Raw genomic sequence first — 13428 nt, forward strand, 5'->3', positions numbered from 1 at the left:
TATCCCAGGTGCCTTAGGGCGAGAGGCAGGGTACACCTGGACAGGTCAGTCTGTTGCAGGGCTAACACACAGACAAAGACAACCAGTCACACTAACATTCACACCTATGGGCAATTTAGAGTATTCCCAATTAATCTTTCCCCACTAACTGCATGTCTTTGGACTGTGGGAGGAAGCCGGAGTACCAAGAGAGAGAACCAGACCTTCTTGCTGTGAGGCAACAGTGCTAACCACCGTGCTGCCCAAAATTACACCGTGATGTAATTTAATATTTTAATAGCCAAAAAATCTCGCTTACAAGCCAATTGTAAGCAAGATGGCTAAAAGATACTGTAAAAACCTTATAAATGAACTAAAACTATCAACAGAATCCAAAGAAGCTTTGACTTTATGTCCACAACATGTTTGTTTTGTTTGGAACAGATAAGTGAAACTTTCCTACTTATACTGGCAAACTGGGATTAGGAATTGGTGGGAAAGAAAGGTTAAACAGCAGCATCCACTATTAAAACACTGCCCTCTGGGTGGCCAAAGTTTTCTTTAAACTTGTAGGGTAATGACAAAAAGTACCTTTATAAAAGACGACAGCTTTAAATGTGGAGGAGCTAAATCAGCCTGTTTCCGACAGTGAAGAATCTGAGCAGCTGCATCAAGGTCCAGTATGAGATAAATAATTTTGACCATTGAATTATGTAAAGCTACTTTAATAGAGCCAAAGAATAAACACAGAGCTAGAAATGACCACAACACATACCCTTAAAAAAAATGCTAGCAGGAAAACAAAACAAATTAAGATAAGCAAAATGAGCCCGTTTCCCAAAAGCACCTTAAGGCTAAGCTTATTGGATTATCCACACCATTAACAAAAAAAAAGTTTCCCAAATGCAAAATAACTTACAAACATTCTTAGAGATACTCAAACATTGAAGTGTGCCTTCTGCTCTGGCTGTGAAAGGCTGCAGAAGGGCCTGGGAGGAGGTTTAACTGCAGCTTTTATTGCTTATGCTAATTTCTAAACCCTGTGATGATCTTTCAGAGACTGCAGATGGAAAGCAGCTATATTTTGTACGATGCCCATTTTCTCTTTGTGGCAAATTAATGTAATAACGTGAAACAGAATCAAACCGTAACCGGTGATTGACACTTTAAATTCGACTTTTCTGGCTAATATAACACTTTTTTGTTATGTTGAGTGTCACATACTTACACGAATGACAGGAAGATGTTGATAATAAGTGCTCAAATGGATATATTTATAGAAGTGTGTGACTTAATCTTAACTAACTTCCTAAGGGTGTTGGTGTAATTTGGCAACAAGCAGAGAAAGCTGTTGACAACTGCACTTTAAGCTGTGTTTTCTCACTGAACAATCACAAATGTTTCTACAACATTCAAGCTTTTTAACTGATAAACTCCATTTTTATCCGCCTCAGAAAATGCTTTCAGAGACTTAGTTAGATTATCAGGAACCAGGGCCAAGATCTGTGAGAGTGTGAGCACACAAAGACCTCATTTTCTCTCTGAACATGACAGGAGGGAAATCCATTTTCTCAATCAAGATGAATTCCGGTTTTCAATTTTGATTTGAACATTTGATTGGAGCTGTAAACGCACTATTATTCAGCACAGAGATTTGTGGCAGGAAAAGCAGAAACAAGTGCCCGTTTCGAGCCTGAAAAGGCAGTTTTTGAAAGATAATCTTCAAGGTATACAATGGCTGCAACAGGCTGACAGGACTGTTGCACATTAGCTGTTGTAAAGAGGCACCACCCTGTCTATAGATGCCCTGCAAATGGGGCATTTCTTTGGCTCTGGCAGGGCCTCGTAGCACTGGCTGCAGGTACACACATGACCACACTCTAGAAACACGCAGGAGCGATCCCGGCTCAGGCAGACAGTGCAGCTGGTGGGGGATATGCTGCTTTCCTCTATGTTAAGTTCACGCAAACGCTTCCTCTGTTGTTCCTTGAACTCCTCAAGTATGCTCTTCTCCTTCTTGCTCTGTCTGCGATGGATGTATTGCTTCCACAGGATGTAGAGGAGCGTGGAGCAGGCAGCCATGCCGAACACAATCGCCAGAATCTTCCAGAGTCTAACGCTGTTCCCCTGCTTCCGCAGGAGAGACTCGTAGTCCAGCCGAGTGAGGAAATAACAGAAGCCCTGTTTGGGTGGTTGGAGCTTGATCAGGTTGTTATCCAGGACCAGCTCTCCGACTCCTGTGATGCTGTCACCCACACGCAGCATCTCCTCGGTTTCGTGGATGCCTTTTGGTCGCTCCCCGCTGATGAAGTGACCAATAACACTGGACAAGGATTGGACTGTGGGGTGGAAGTTCTCGTAGGTGGTCTCCAGATCCAACTCTGCTGCATCTAACGGGCGTATAACTCGGACTGTGGCAGCGATATCGTCATCATGTGACCCGAGGGCAAAGGGAACCGTGTTAATGCGCTGATGGATGATTTTCTCTGTGCTGTTCCTGTGTGGAAACATTACAATGATTTATAATTACTATCCATGCATCAGAAAATAGCAACAGTCCAAAGCTCATCTTATAAAGACAAACAACCATATTTTTGGGCTTTTTTTTTTAATTATCAGCTCTTTATTTAAGCTGTAGTGTATTTTAAATAGTTTCTTTGCATGACAATAATAATCTGATTATTCACAGATTTTCTTATTATCAAATTATGGAAAACTGCCATACAAACATTTTTCAAAGCTTTTAAAGGAATATTTTAAAAATGTATTTTTAAGAGTTTCAAGTGTGAATGACTTTTTAAGTTATCTTTTCTTTGTCTTGTTTTTTCCGGAGTGTAGGGTAGCTTTAATAAGAAGAATGTAGGTCAGTAATGCACAGTCATTGCTTCTGCCTCAGCCTGTCAGTCACTGCTACATAATCTGAGGACCTCATACGTTCTTTGCACACCGCCTTTGTAATATGCAACGACCTAATGAGCTTAAGGCAATTTTGGGAGATTCAAGCTGGGATATTTTCCACAGTTACTGAAAATATTCAATTACTTCGGCTTAACAGAGCATGCATGCCCAACACTTGCTTTTAATGCACTGCACTTTTACCCCTTGCAGAGTCCGGTATGCTTGGACAAGAGATATCTGAGTGTGAAGGAAAGACTGGATTTTACTAGTCGATCAGCATTCCTGCTCTCACCTGTGACCGTGACATGTGGGCAGAGACTGAAAGGATAAGAAGATCGTGAGAATAAAAACAAGAAGGAAAAAAGCTTTCTCTGCTCTGACTCTCTTAGAGACAGGGGAAAAGAGTAGAGCTGCAACTCCTCCTCAATGAAAAGAGCCAGTTTGAGGTGGTTTGGACATCTGACTAGGACGCCTTTTAGGTGAGACATTTCAGGCAAGTCCAACTGCGAGGAGACCGAAAGGCAGACCAGGACATGGTTGAGAGATTATGTCTCTCAGCTAGCCTTAAAAGGGCGTCTCTGCTTAGACTGCCACCCATGTGACTCAGTTAAGTAGCAGAAAACGGATGCTGGGACTCACTAAACAGTTGGCAGCAGTTTTTCTTTTCCCTGAATATTTGGTTATGCCTGTGAAAACAAGTTATTAGAGAAGAGGATGACTTCAGCATGAAATAAGCTCAATTCAGTTGCTAGGGTATTTGGCTCTTGAGTTGTTTAGCAGGCTGTTGTCTGCGTCAGCGTTACCATCTGCTCTCCCTCTAACTACAACACTGACGCAACTGTTTTTCCCAACAGCGAAACATCAGCACGTAATCCTGTTCTCCGTCTATGTTTATGAATGAACTTGATAACTGCATGCCATCATTAAACCAAGAATCACTGAGCATAAATAGTTCCCCCTTTTTTAAATTAAAAAACAGATGTTTAGCGTGGGAGACAGAAAATGTTATTCATTTCAGCTGAATAACAAAACATTCAGACTGTCTGTAAAAAAATAAACCTCTTACCATATGTGAGTGGTGCGGTTCCACACCATCTTCTCCTCCTTCAGCGTCAGCCTCTCAATGACACCTTTGCAGTTGTCGACAAACTGGCTGTTCAGCGTTTCCTTCACAGATCTCACCACACCTGCAGTATGCAATAAATAAGTATCAAGTATTTTTCAGGACTCCCAATAAAAATAAAAGATACTTTATTTAGGTTTTCAGCATGGCTCAGCAAACCTTCTATGACGGCGTATGGGATACATCTTCCAGGAGTTTCAGACAGGATGGTTTTCAAATCTTGGTCAAGGGAGACTTTCTTTGCTTCCTGTAAAATAAAAATAAATATGTACTAAAAACGTAAGGAATTTTCACCCTTCATATGATAAACAGAGAAATGCAGAAATATGTCTGACCTTTAATCTGGCAACTATTGTAGCTCTGCTTCTGTAAATGGAATAGAAGAATGCGGTCAGAGCCGAGCTTGTGGCTAAAACCACAATCTGTGCCGTTGAGGGCTTCCCACTGGAGTCCATCCTGAAATCTACAGCATTCAAGGTCGCTGTGAGAGAGGAGATGAACACATCAGAAAGTTATCATTGATGTCAGTCCAATAGGCCACAACTGTCAGAGTTTGTCCTACAAAGCACTTTCTGGAACTCACTAAAAGACACTTTAGCCACAGAAAAATCATCAGCAGTTAAAAGTGTCATTTACTTAAGCATACTGAAGATGAAAAGAAAATGCATAAATTTCTGTTGAATAAAGCAACAGACTCTTTGCTTTTACTTTCCACAGTCCGATCAACCACAAATGTTGGAAACTGTCATTTACACAGCCACCACAAAGTGCAATTTCCATTTTCTGCACTTGAACTCCACATTATAGGATACCATTGTTTTTACTCCAAAATATTCAATTAGACTCCACAATATGGACATCCTACAAACAGTTTTGACTGTGCAGCAGTTCAAACTACACATTTACTATGAGATTACAAAGAGCAGCAAATCCTCCCAACTCAAAATTTTAAAGGAATTTTCTGCCAATCAATCTCAAAGGTCTTGTTTGTTCTAACAAAAAAAAATCTAAACATATTAGGTTTATACTCATTTTAAATATATATTTAAAAAATAAACATAATGCATGGCATGGCAGCTGCTCTGTGGGAGAGAAGGCAACTCTGCTGAGGGTGGTGGAAGCGGCACAGAGGATGGTTGGATGCTGCCTCGCCGGCCGCCACCACCACCACTACAGACATCTACACCAGCAGACTCAGTAAGACAGCCTCTTCTAACTTGAAAGACTTTTGTGACCCAGTACACACACAGTTTGTCCCCCTCCCCTCATGCTGGAGGCTGTAGAGCATCAAGAGCAGAACCACCAGACTGAGAAACAGCTTCTTCCTTGAGGCTGTAAGACTACTGAACTCTAGTGGTCTCAGCCAAAGGTAACAAACATGAAAAACCACTTGTGTCTTTGAACTATACACTTTTTGTTTTTATTTATACAAAAGGACACTGTTAATTTGTTTTAGGTTCCTTGCTTCTGTTTGTATTTCATCTTTTCTCTCATTCTTGTTGGCTTTTAACCTGGACCTCAGCGAAAAATTTCATTTCACCTCATGTGAGTATGTGTTGCAATGACAATAAAAATCCGTAAATACATATAGGCTTTCCCCGCTGCTGTTTCTAAAAATCTACCGAAACAGGAACGTCAGAGCAAAGGTTGCGTGGCATCTCGTTACAACTTAAGAGTAAATTTCAAATGGGATCATCTAAAAAATAAGGCATCATTGAAACTACCTATAATTTAATGTGTATAGATAAATACTTTTGAAAAAGTCACGTCTGCGGTTCCTTAATGTTTTGCTTTTCTCCTTGTCATATTTAAATGGACTGGAAACCGCTAACAGCCTAAACGGTAAATATACAGTTTATGGTTACTCCAGTCTGGACACTAAAATAGCCCCCATTAACTAACACGACAAGCAAGTTAGCTTCAGCAAACACATCATTACTCAGTGCTAACAATTAAATCATCAGCTTACATGGTAATATCAGTCGTTGCCAGTAAATATCCTTTCGTTTAAAGCGAAGTCGTTAGCTGGAGTGTTGACTAAAGTTACCATTTCCTTCACTTCCTTAACTGACATTACTAGCTAGCTTGGCTAAATTAGCAGTTTGCTAGCTATGCTTTGACTGGAAATTAAAGGACGGCTGAGACATTTGTTTGAAATAAGCTGCAGCCGTCACATAAGGAGACAACTAACAACAGCTTTAACGGACTGTCCAGCCACACATTTACACTCGATTTCCTGTCAACAAACCTGAAACATCAGCAGAGTCTCCACAGCTAAGCCAACAACCAACATCGGGAAAGACACCGACGTGCACTTTGCCTCCCAACCAGTAGATGGCAGTGTGGCAGCGTACATCTATTCGTGAACTTGACAGCCATACCAGCTCCTGTCCAAGGTTAAATAAAACTAAAGTAAAAACTAGGCCTGAAAAAAACAAAACAAAACAATAAAATAAACAAAAACATTTTAGATAACAAAATAAAAGAACAACAAATAAACGCTGAAACTCGACAACAACAAACTGAAATTATATTAAGTGCTTACAAAACTAGACAATATAAAAATAGTAAATTATTTAGTCTTTATCAGTGTAGCCAAATCTGTCAAGCATAAGGAGGCTTTGGTGCATTTCTTTAGTGAGACTGGAATGTTTATATGACATTAAAAACATCTCATCTAAATCTGAATCTGACTTCCTCCACATTATAGTCATAAAATGCTCAAAATAACACTGAAATTGGACTTATTTAATAATAAAAACTAAAATGAAATGTGCATAGCCACTCTGGAAATTAACAGAAACTAAACTGAACTGAAAATAAAAAGGTCAAAATGAAATAAAATACACTTTTAAAAAGTGATTTGAAAAACATGCTAAACACCCCCCCCCAAAATCATCTACTCAAGAGGTTAATTGAAACAAAAAGCCAAGGTTACACTCAAGAGCTAAAATGTCAATAGACATAATTCTATGCAAACGAAACATTAAAATCAATAATAACAAAAAAAAAACATTAAAATGAGAGCAACAGAAAAGGCACATCTATAAAAAACATGTTTTAATAAGTGAAGTTAATATGAAAGCCTTATCTCCAAAAGCAGATTTTCCCATAGCTGAGGCAGAAGCAGAGTCACCTTTACATTTAAGCCCTAGAGCCCCACTTGAGAGTCAAGATTTCTGCTTGAGAAGTGATCAGTGAAATTTTGTGCAAAAAAATTCTAAAACAAACAGAGATCCAGTGGAAGGAAGCCAAGATTTGGATGTTTGAAAACCCAGTAAGAAGCTGAGCTGCTGAATTCTGTTTGAGGTGAGATCGAGAGCCACTTTTCCTCAGTGCCAGAAAGAGGGAGTTGCAGTAGTCAGACCTAAACAAAAGAAGTATGTCAGCAACTGTTATGTTTTTACTAAACATTGTGTTTACCTTAGCTAAGGCACTGAGACCTATTTTTCTAGCAACAAAGTGCAGCTTTGATTTTTTTTCCCTTTTTTTTGTAGAGGGACAACACTGATGGCATTGATGCCATCTGATAGCCACGGGTCTTTAAAATGCATTAAAATTTGCAACAAACTAGAGACAAACAAGCATAGACTACATACATGCATACACACATAAGCATAAAACATGGGACACTACACAAAACTCAAACCCAGATTTAATAAAAAAAAACAAAACACAAAAATTCATTAAGGACAGCATGACAAAACTAGAGCTTTCACACAATTATCATGATTGAAGAATTCATAATAGGTACCAAAAAAGTAATAATCTGTGTTTTTATTTTGGCAAATGAATTCAATTCACAACAAAAGTTAGAACATATTTACAAAGGTTTACAGAAGGAGTAATTATTAGATAATGATAAATAATTGACACTTTATATTCCAGTAGCACAGGTAATTTATGAGTAATTTTCCACTTTTCTTTCACTGCATGCCTCTAAAAAAGAACTTTTCTGTGTCTCATGTCTCATGTTTCAGGTCTGCTTCCTCCGTGATTGAATCTAACTGCATCCAATTGTCTTCCTTTTCTATCAAACTGTGTTTTCCTTTACTGTTTAGCGTGTACTCACTGTTCCAGCAGTTTTCTGGTATTAGACATCAGTTGTTTTTGTCACACTTCTATTTCCTGTTTGGATTGATCACCTGTGAACCAAACCCACCTTTACATCACTTTCACTTTGTTATTCTGTGTCTTACTGGTTGTTACAAATCAAGGAGTCTTGGTTTAATCTGTCCATTTTTCCATTGTTTGAAGCAGGGAGGAGGAAAGGATAGAAACATTTAACCTTTTTTAAGGTCAAAAGCAGAGTCTTAAATACACGCACACGCGCGCGCACACACACACACACACACACACACACACACACACACACACACACACACAAAAGCAACACTAACAACAATGAAATTCATCCTAGAACCCAAATATTAATACAAAAACTAAAATCTTAGTCATCAAACCCAGGGTCCATGACAGCTTTGGGCGTGCCAGTCATGCAAATTCTAAACATTATAATGAATGTTAGTTACACATCCTCTCATTATATTTATTTTAGGCCTGCCTAAGAGGGCTTCCCTTCCAGTTTGGGAACCGCTGATCTGATTTCTTTTTTAATGTTCCTGGTGTTCTTCTGCTCGTCTCTTTTAATTATTCTGCTGCACCATGAACACGTTCTAGTGCTGCTGCAGAGGACATAAAGTCAGTGCTACAGTTAAAAAAAAAGATATATATTCCAATCCATAAAGATGTGAAGGTGTACCCAAAAACCTCCTGGAGGGTAGGAGGGCTTCCTCGCCCTGGGGTGACCCTCTCTGCCTGCAGTTTATCCAAGGCTGCATACAAATTGTGTTTTCTCTGCTAGCATTAATGGCACTCTTTAACCATGACTTTGGGTCCTCTTATAAATCACTCCAGTATACACTCATGCACACACTTACATTTGGATAAAACAAACAAAACAAAAACAGAACGTGGCTGTCAGACAAAATTAAGTCCAGTGTGAGTCAGTAGATTTATAATAGTAAGTCCAGTAGAATGGGTACGCCTTTTGTTTTGATGGATTTCTCCTTAAGAACCATATTTCAACTAAACGACCAAATTATCTTTTGTTGCATATTGCCTCTTTGCACTTGCTCATTGCATCAGGTACTTGGTGTATTTCTTGTGTGTTGTGGTTTCAGCTGGCACAGTTTGTAGCAGGAGGCTCTTTAACCTGAAAAGCCATGCCCTGCTTACTCAAGCTGAATCTATCAGATAAAGAGAAGAGCTTTGATGAGGCACAAATCATTGGAATTAGGTGCAATACTGAAACTTAGTGCATTGGGTGTATTGAATACATTTATACATTTTCAGATCATTTTTTGGCTACACTGTATATCTCTAATCATTTCTGAGTCTTTGTTTTTAGTCCAGGTCAACCAGCTGTCAAAACCACCCTGTACAGCAATCCATTAAAATGGTGGTACTGCACAGTGTTGGGAGTGAATTGCCTGAAAAAACAGCAGCCAGTTTCACTCAATAAAAGTGCTGCTATCAGAGCAAGCAGAGCTTTGGATTAAAAAAAGAGGCTGTTTTCACATGTTTGATGCTGCTGGTTGAAACAGCATTTTAAAAGAATTTGGGTCATGCTGGGTTGAATAAAGTGGAAATCCTATGAAAACAGTGAAGCTTCAGAAAAGCAGTTGATTTTGTAAACACGGCATCAGAACACCTTAAAGGCGTTTTTTTTTTTAACTACTTTTATGATGTCTACCATCTCAAATATAAAATATGAAGCAATGATAAAAAGTTGCAAGATAAAATCCCTGCTGGTATTTTGGCCTTTTTTAGATACTTGGTTTTGTTTCTTACGGATGTGATGTCACTCAGAGCTCTGCCCACTCAGTAAATGCACATCTAGTGTTTAATCCTGTTTGTTTTAACGGTCTCTCCTTGCCTTCGGGATGTTTTACGACTTCTTCATTTGTGGGAGACTTAATACAGTTATTCTTGATGCCTCAGCCTCTTACTTATAGTAACCTTCTGAGAAAAACAAAAGCACACTCCTTTTTCTGATTTTGTTGTGCCATTGTATCCCAATTTCAGATCACAGACCTGCATTTACAATATGTCATGAGCTCAGAGAGGACTGTATTTCTTAAAGAAACTAAAGCAGGGTAAATTTCAAGCTCTTGTGAACTTGAAATGTACTTTTTGGAAAACCCAAGTCAAGCAGTGAGAGAAATTCCAGCTCCAATTTACCCGGCTCTGTATAAGAAGAAATGGATGTTGCCACCACGATGTCACCCTTTGACTAATTATTTGGTTGGTTAATAAGACAGAGAAAACCCAGAGAAAGCAATCAAACGACAGGAGCAAGTAATTGGTGACAGTGGAAAGGAAAAACTCCCTTTTAATAGGAAGGAATCTCCAGCAGCCATCTGCTACAGCTGGTTGGGGGTGAGAGAAAGAAGACAGAACCAAAGGCACATGTGAAAGAGCGCCAGAGCTTAATAATGTTTACTGAAATCATAGAAAGGGAATGTAGGTATATTTTTTTCATGAACTTTGCTACAACCGGCCTTCTTCTTTGCAAGTCACCACCTGCTGGCTTCATTTTTTAGATCTGAAAGCTACATTTATCTTTCATACAGTCTTTCGTCTTATAGAAATAAGCAACCCAAACTCCTGGGCTCTTTCTTTCCTCTGTTCAGTTACTAAGAACTCATCCTCCACACTCCAACATGAAAGATAGCTTTCTTCATCCTTTTACAATGTATTTATATATTTATGTTTAGTGAAACAAAGGTCTGCGTTTACAGTTTCATTCTGCAACTTTGTAAGTCCGAAGTTAAAATCTGCCTTCTGCCTTCAAATAATGTATAATTCTTATTCATGCATTAAACCACAGCAGTCGCATTTGCTTTTAGCCCAAGTGTTAAATGTTACTGGGATCATCTTATAGTTGACCCAGAGCAGGTCAAACACACACACTTTGTCCATTTAATTAATGCTGTGACAGCATTAATTTAATTCTACTGTGGCTGATATTCATGGGCTAATTTCTGTGAATTAGTCTACAATTGAAGAAGCTAAAAGCTGAAAGAGTGCATTGAAAAATCAGTTCCTGTTATCTTGCACTCAGCTCATTTCACATCAGTAATTATTTGCCAGACACACCGCACAGAAATGCTCATTGTAATTACTCAGATGGGCTGTTTAAAATGTAATGAATGAAGGAAAGCAGCAGGTGCAACAGCCTTTAAGGGTGCATTTCTTTTTACTCGTCTAATCTTTACATTCACTAACTGCATTTACTTCTTGAAATGTCCCTGAAATGCATTTCATCCTTCAGTGGCCTCCTTTCTTAGTGTCCCTTTTAAAATCTTAAAAATTCAGCAAAGTGAAAGCAAAATCTGTCACAGAAAACTCCCGTGGCTGAATCAGTCTGACATAATCAACCTGACATCTGAATGATCAGCCTTCACAAAGTCAGGGAGGTTTGCTTCTCTCGGGAAAAGTTGCAGCCTTATTTTCAACCTCAACAAAAGAGCAGGGATGTCCTGGGGGGGTTCTTTTCAACATTAGTCACCTTATTTTGTGGAGAGAATCTACCTTTCTATTACCCCCCTCTGCCCGTGAAAGACTACCTCATTCTGTTTGTGTCAGTCACAGAAAGACTTCCATTCAAATGCCAGCCTGACACATTCACATTAATTTCAAACAGACAGAAATAGAGATAGCAGATGGAGGCAGCAGCTTTATAGGAGGAGTACTAGAGGCGAGAAGAACATTGTATGTGTCCTCTTGATGCTGCACCGCTGAAAGGACGACATTAGGAATTTGCTGCGACTGATTCAGAGAAGCCTGGCATTTTGCCTGCCTGTGCAAAATCCACAATGCACTTCCTTTTCACTGTTACACAGTAGGCACATTCATTTATTGTAATACTCTTTCAAACTTACAGTAACTTACAGGTGCTGAAATTACAATATACAACTGCAGAAGTAACCACTGGACCTTTGAAATGTCCAAATACTCACATGTGGTTGGAGGACGATTAGTTTTCACTTACTGGGTCAGTTTCTGTTTGATTTTTAACTTTAAATTTTAAAATGGACACATGCCATCTCACTAAATTGAAGACAATGTCAGTTAGAAGTCTTTTTCTTTTTACTCTTCAGTAAGGTGCCTTAATTGACAAAAAATAGCTTATCAAAATAAGCAAACAATCAAAATATTTGAAGAATTTAAAATGTAAAACATGTTTGGAATACTAACTGCTTTTACTTCTGCACATGCATTTCAAGCTGCTTATTCACCCACTGAAAAGCATATTATTTGAGAAAAACACTGAAATGAGCCGGCGTTCTGCAGCCGGAGGACTGCTTTGAGCATTACTCAAGAGGAGCACAGGATGTATAATGAATGTAGCTGGCAATGACTTTATTGTGGTGCCTCACATATTCTGCCCTTGAAAGCATGAAAAGGTTTTAGCTACAACATGCGATGAAACACTAGTATTCCTGATACTGCTGAATATACTGGTATGCATAATGTGCAGTTATCACAGTGCGAATATGAGATGAAGGAAAATGCAACATCCAAAATGTGGTTTAAAAATAAATGAACATTTAAGGAAAATGCTGCATGTTTATGTCCATATTACAGCTAACATGAAGATCAATAGCAATCTTACACACTCACGGGACACTTTATTAGGTACAACTGCATTTTAATGCAAATGCATCAGGGACGTAGGCGTGGTTTAAACAACCTGATGAAGTTCAAACTGAGCACCAGAGTGAGGAAGAAAGGTTTAAATGACTTTGAATGTGGCATGGCTGTGTTGCATGTGTCACAGGCAGGCGTTAGCTGATGCAGACACTGAAGGAGACGGAACTAAGTTTCAAACAAAAAGCGAGCCTTTTATTGTGGCCGATAACACGAGAACAAAAATAAAGCGAAAGGCAAACAGCGAAAACTAAACTTAAACCTAAACTGGAAGAAGTATGATAACAGACCAGGAACATATGAAAAACTAAAACATGGAACATGACCTGAGCAGAATCATGACATACATGAAACTTGATGGAGGAAACACAGAAAAAATGACAAAGACCGAATGCCAACACACAGACTAAATACACACAGGAGGTGATCAGGGGAAGTGGAAACACATGGGGAAACAGCTGACACAAATGAACATAATGACACCTCAGGGGAAGAGTAAAACTAAGCACACTGAACATGGAAACACCAGACTTTCAAAATAAAACCGGAAACATTGAGAGACTTAGACATGGAACACAAGCTTGACAACATGAAGCACGCAAACAAGGAACACATGACATATTGACAGAGAAGACAAGAAACTACGAATGAATCAGGAATTATAGAAGAAACAAAACTAGAATGAAACACAACCAAACCCTAACTAATAATGG

General features: G+C 39.0%; 1 protein-coding gene across 2 annotated transcripts; it reads right to left on the bottom strand.

The window, feature by feature from the left end:
* Positions 1-688: 688 nt before the first annotated feature.
* mul1 (mitochondrial E3 ubiquitin protein ligase 1) lies at positions 689-6406 on the bottom strand. 2 transcript variants are annotated; one of them, XM_005448413.4, is made up of 5 exons: positions 6249-6406; positions 4336-4481; positions 4160-4247; positions 3944-4064; positions 689-2476 (listed from the first exon to the last, which is right to left on the bottom strand). In XM_005448413.4, exons 2-5 carry the CDS (start codon positions 4453-4455, stop codon positions 1747-1749), a joined length of 1059 nt encoding a protein of 352 aa, XP_005448470.1. In that variant the 5' UTR covers positions 4456-4481; positions 6249-6406; the 3' UTR covers positions 689-1746. The 2 variants fall into 2 exon arrangements, with proteins under 2 accessions (XP_005448470.1, XP_003439169.1); XM_003439121.5 differs by lacking the exon at positions 6249-6406 and adding an exon at positions 5970-6208.
* Between the last annotated feature and the right edge of the window lie 7022 nt (positions 6407-13428).

The sequence above is a fragment of the Oreochromis niloticus genome, linkage group LG20, assembly GCF_001858045.2.
Source record: "Oreochromis niloticus isolate F11D_XX linkage group LG20, O_niloticus_UMD_NMBU, whole genome shotgun sequence".
Taxonomy (NCBI): Eukaryota; Metazoa; Chordata; class Actinopteri; order Cichliformes; family Cichlidae; genus Oreochromis; species Oreochromis niloticus.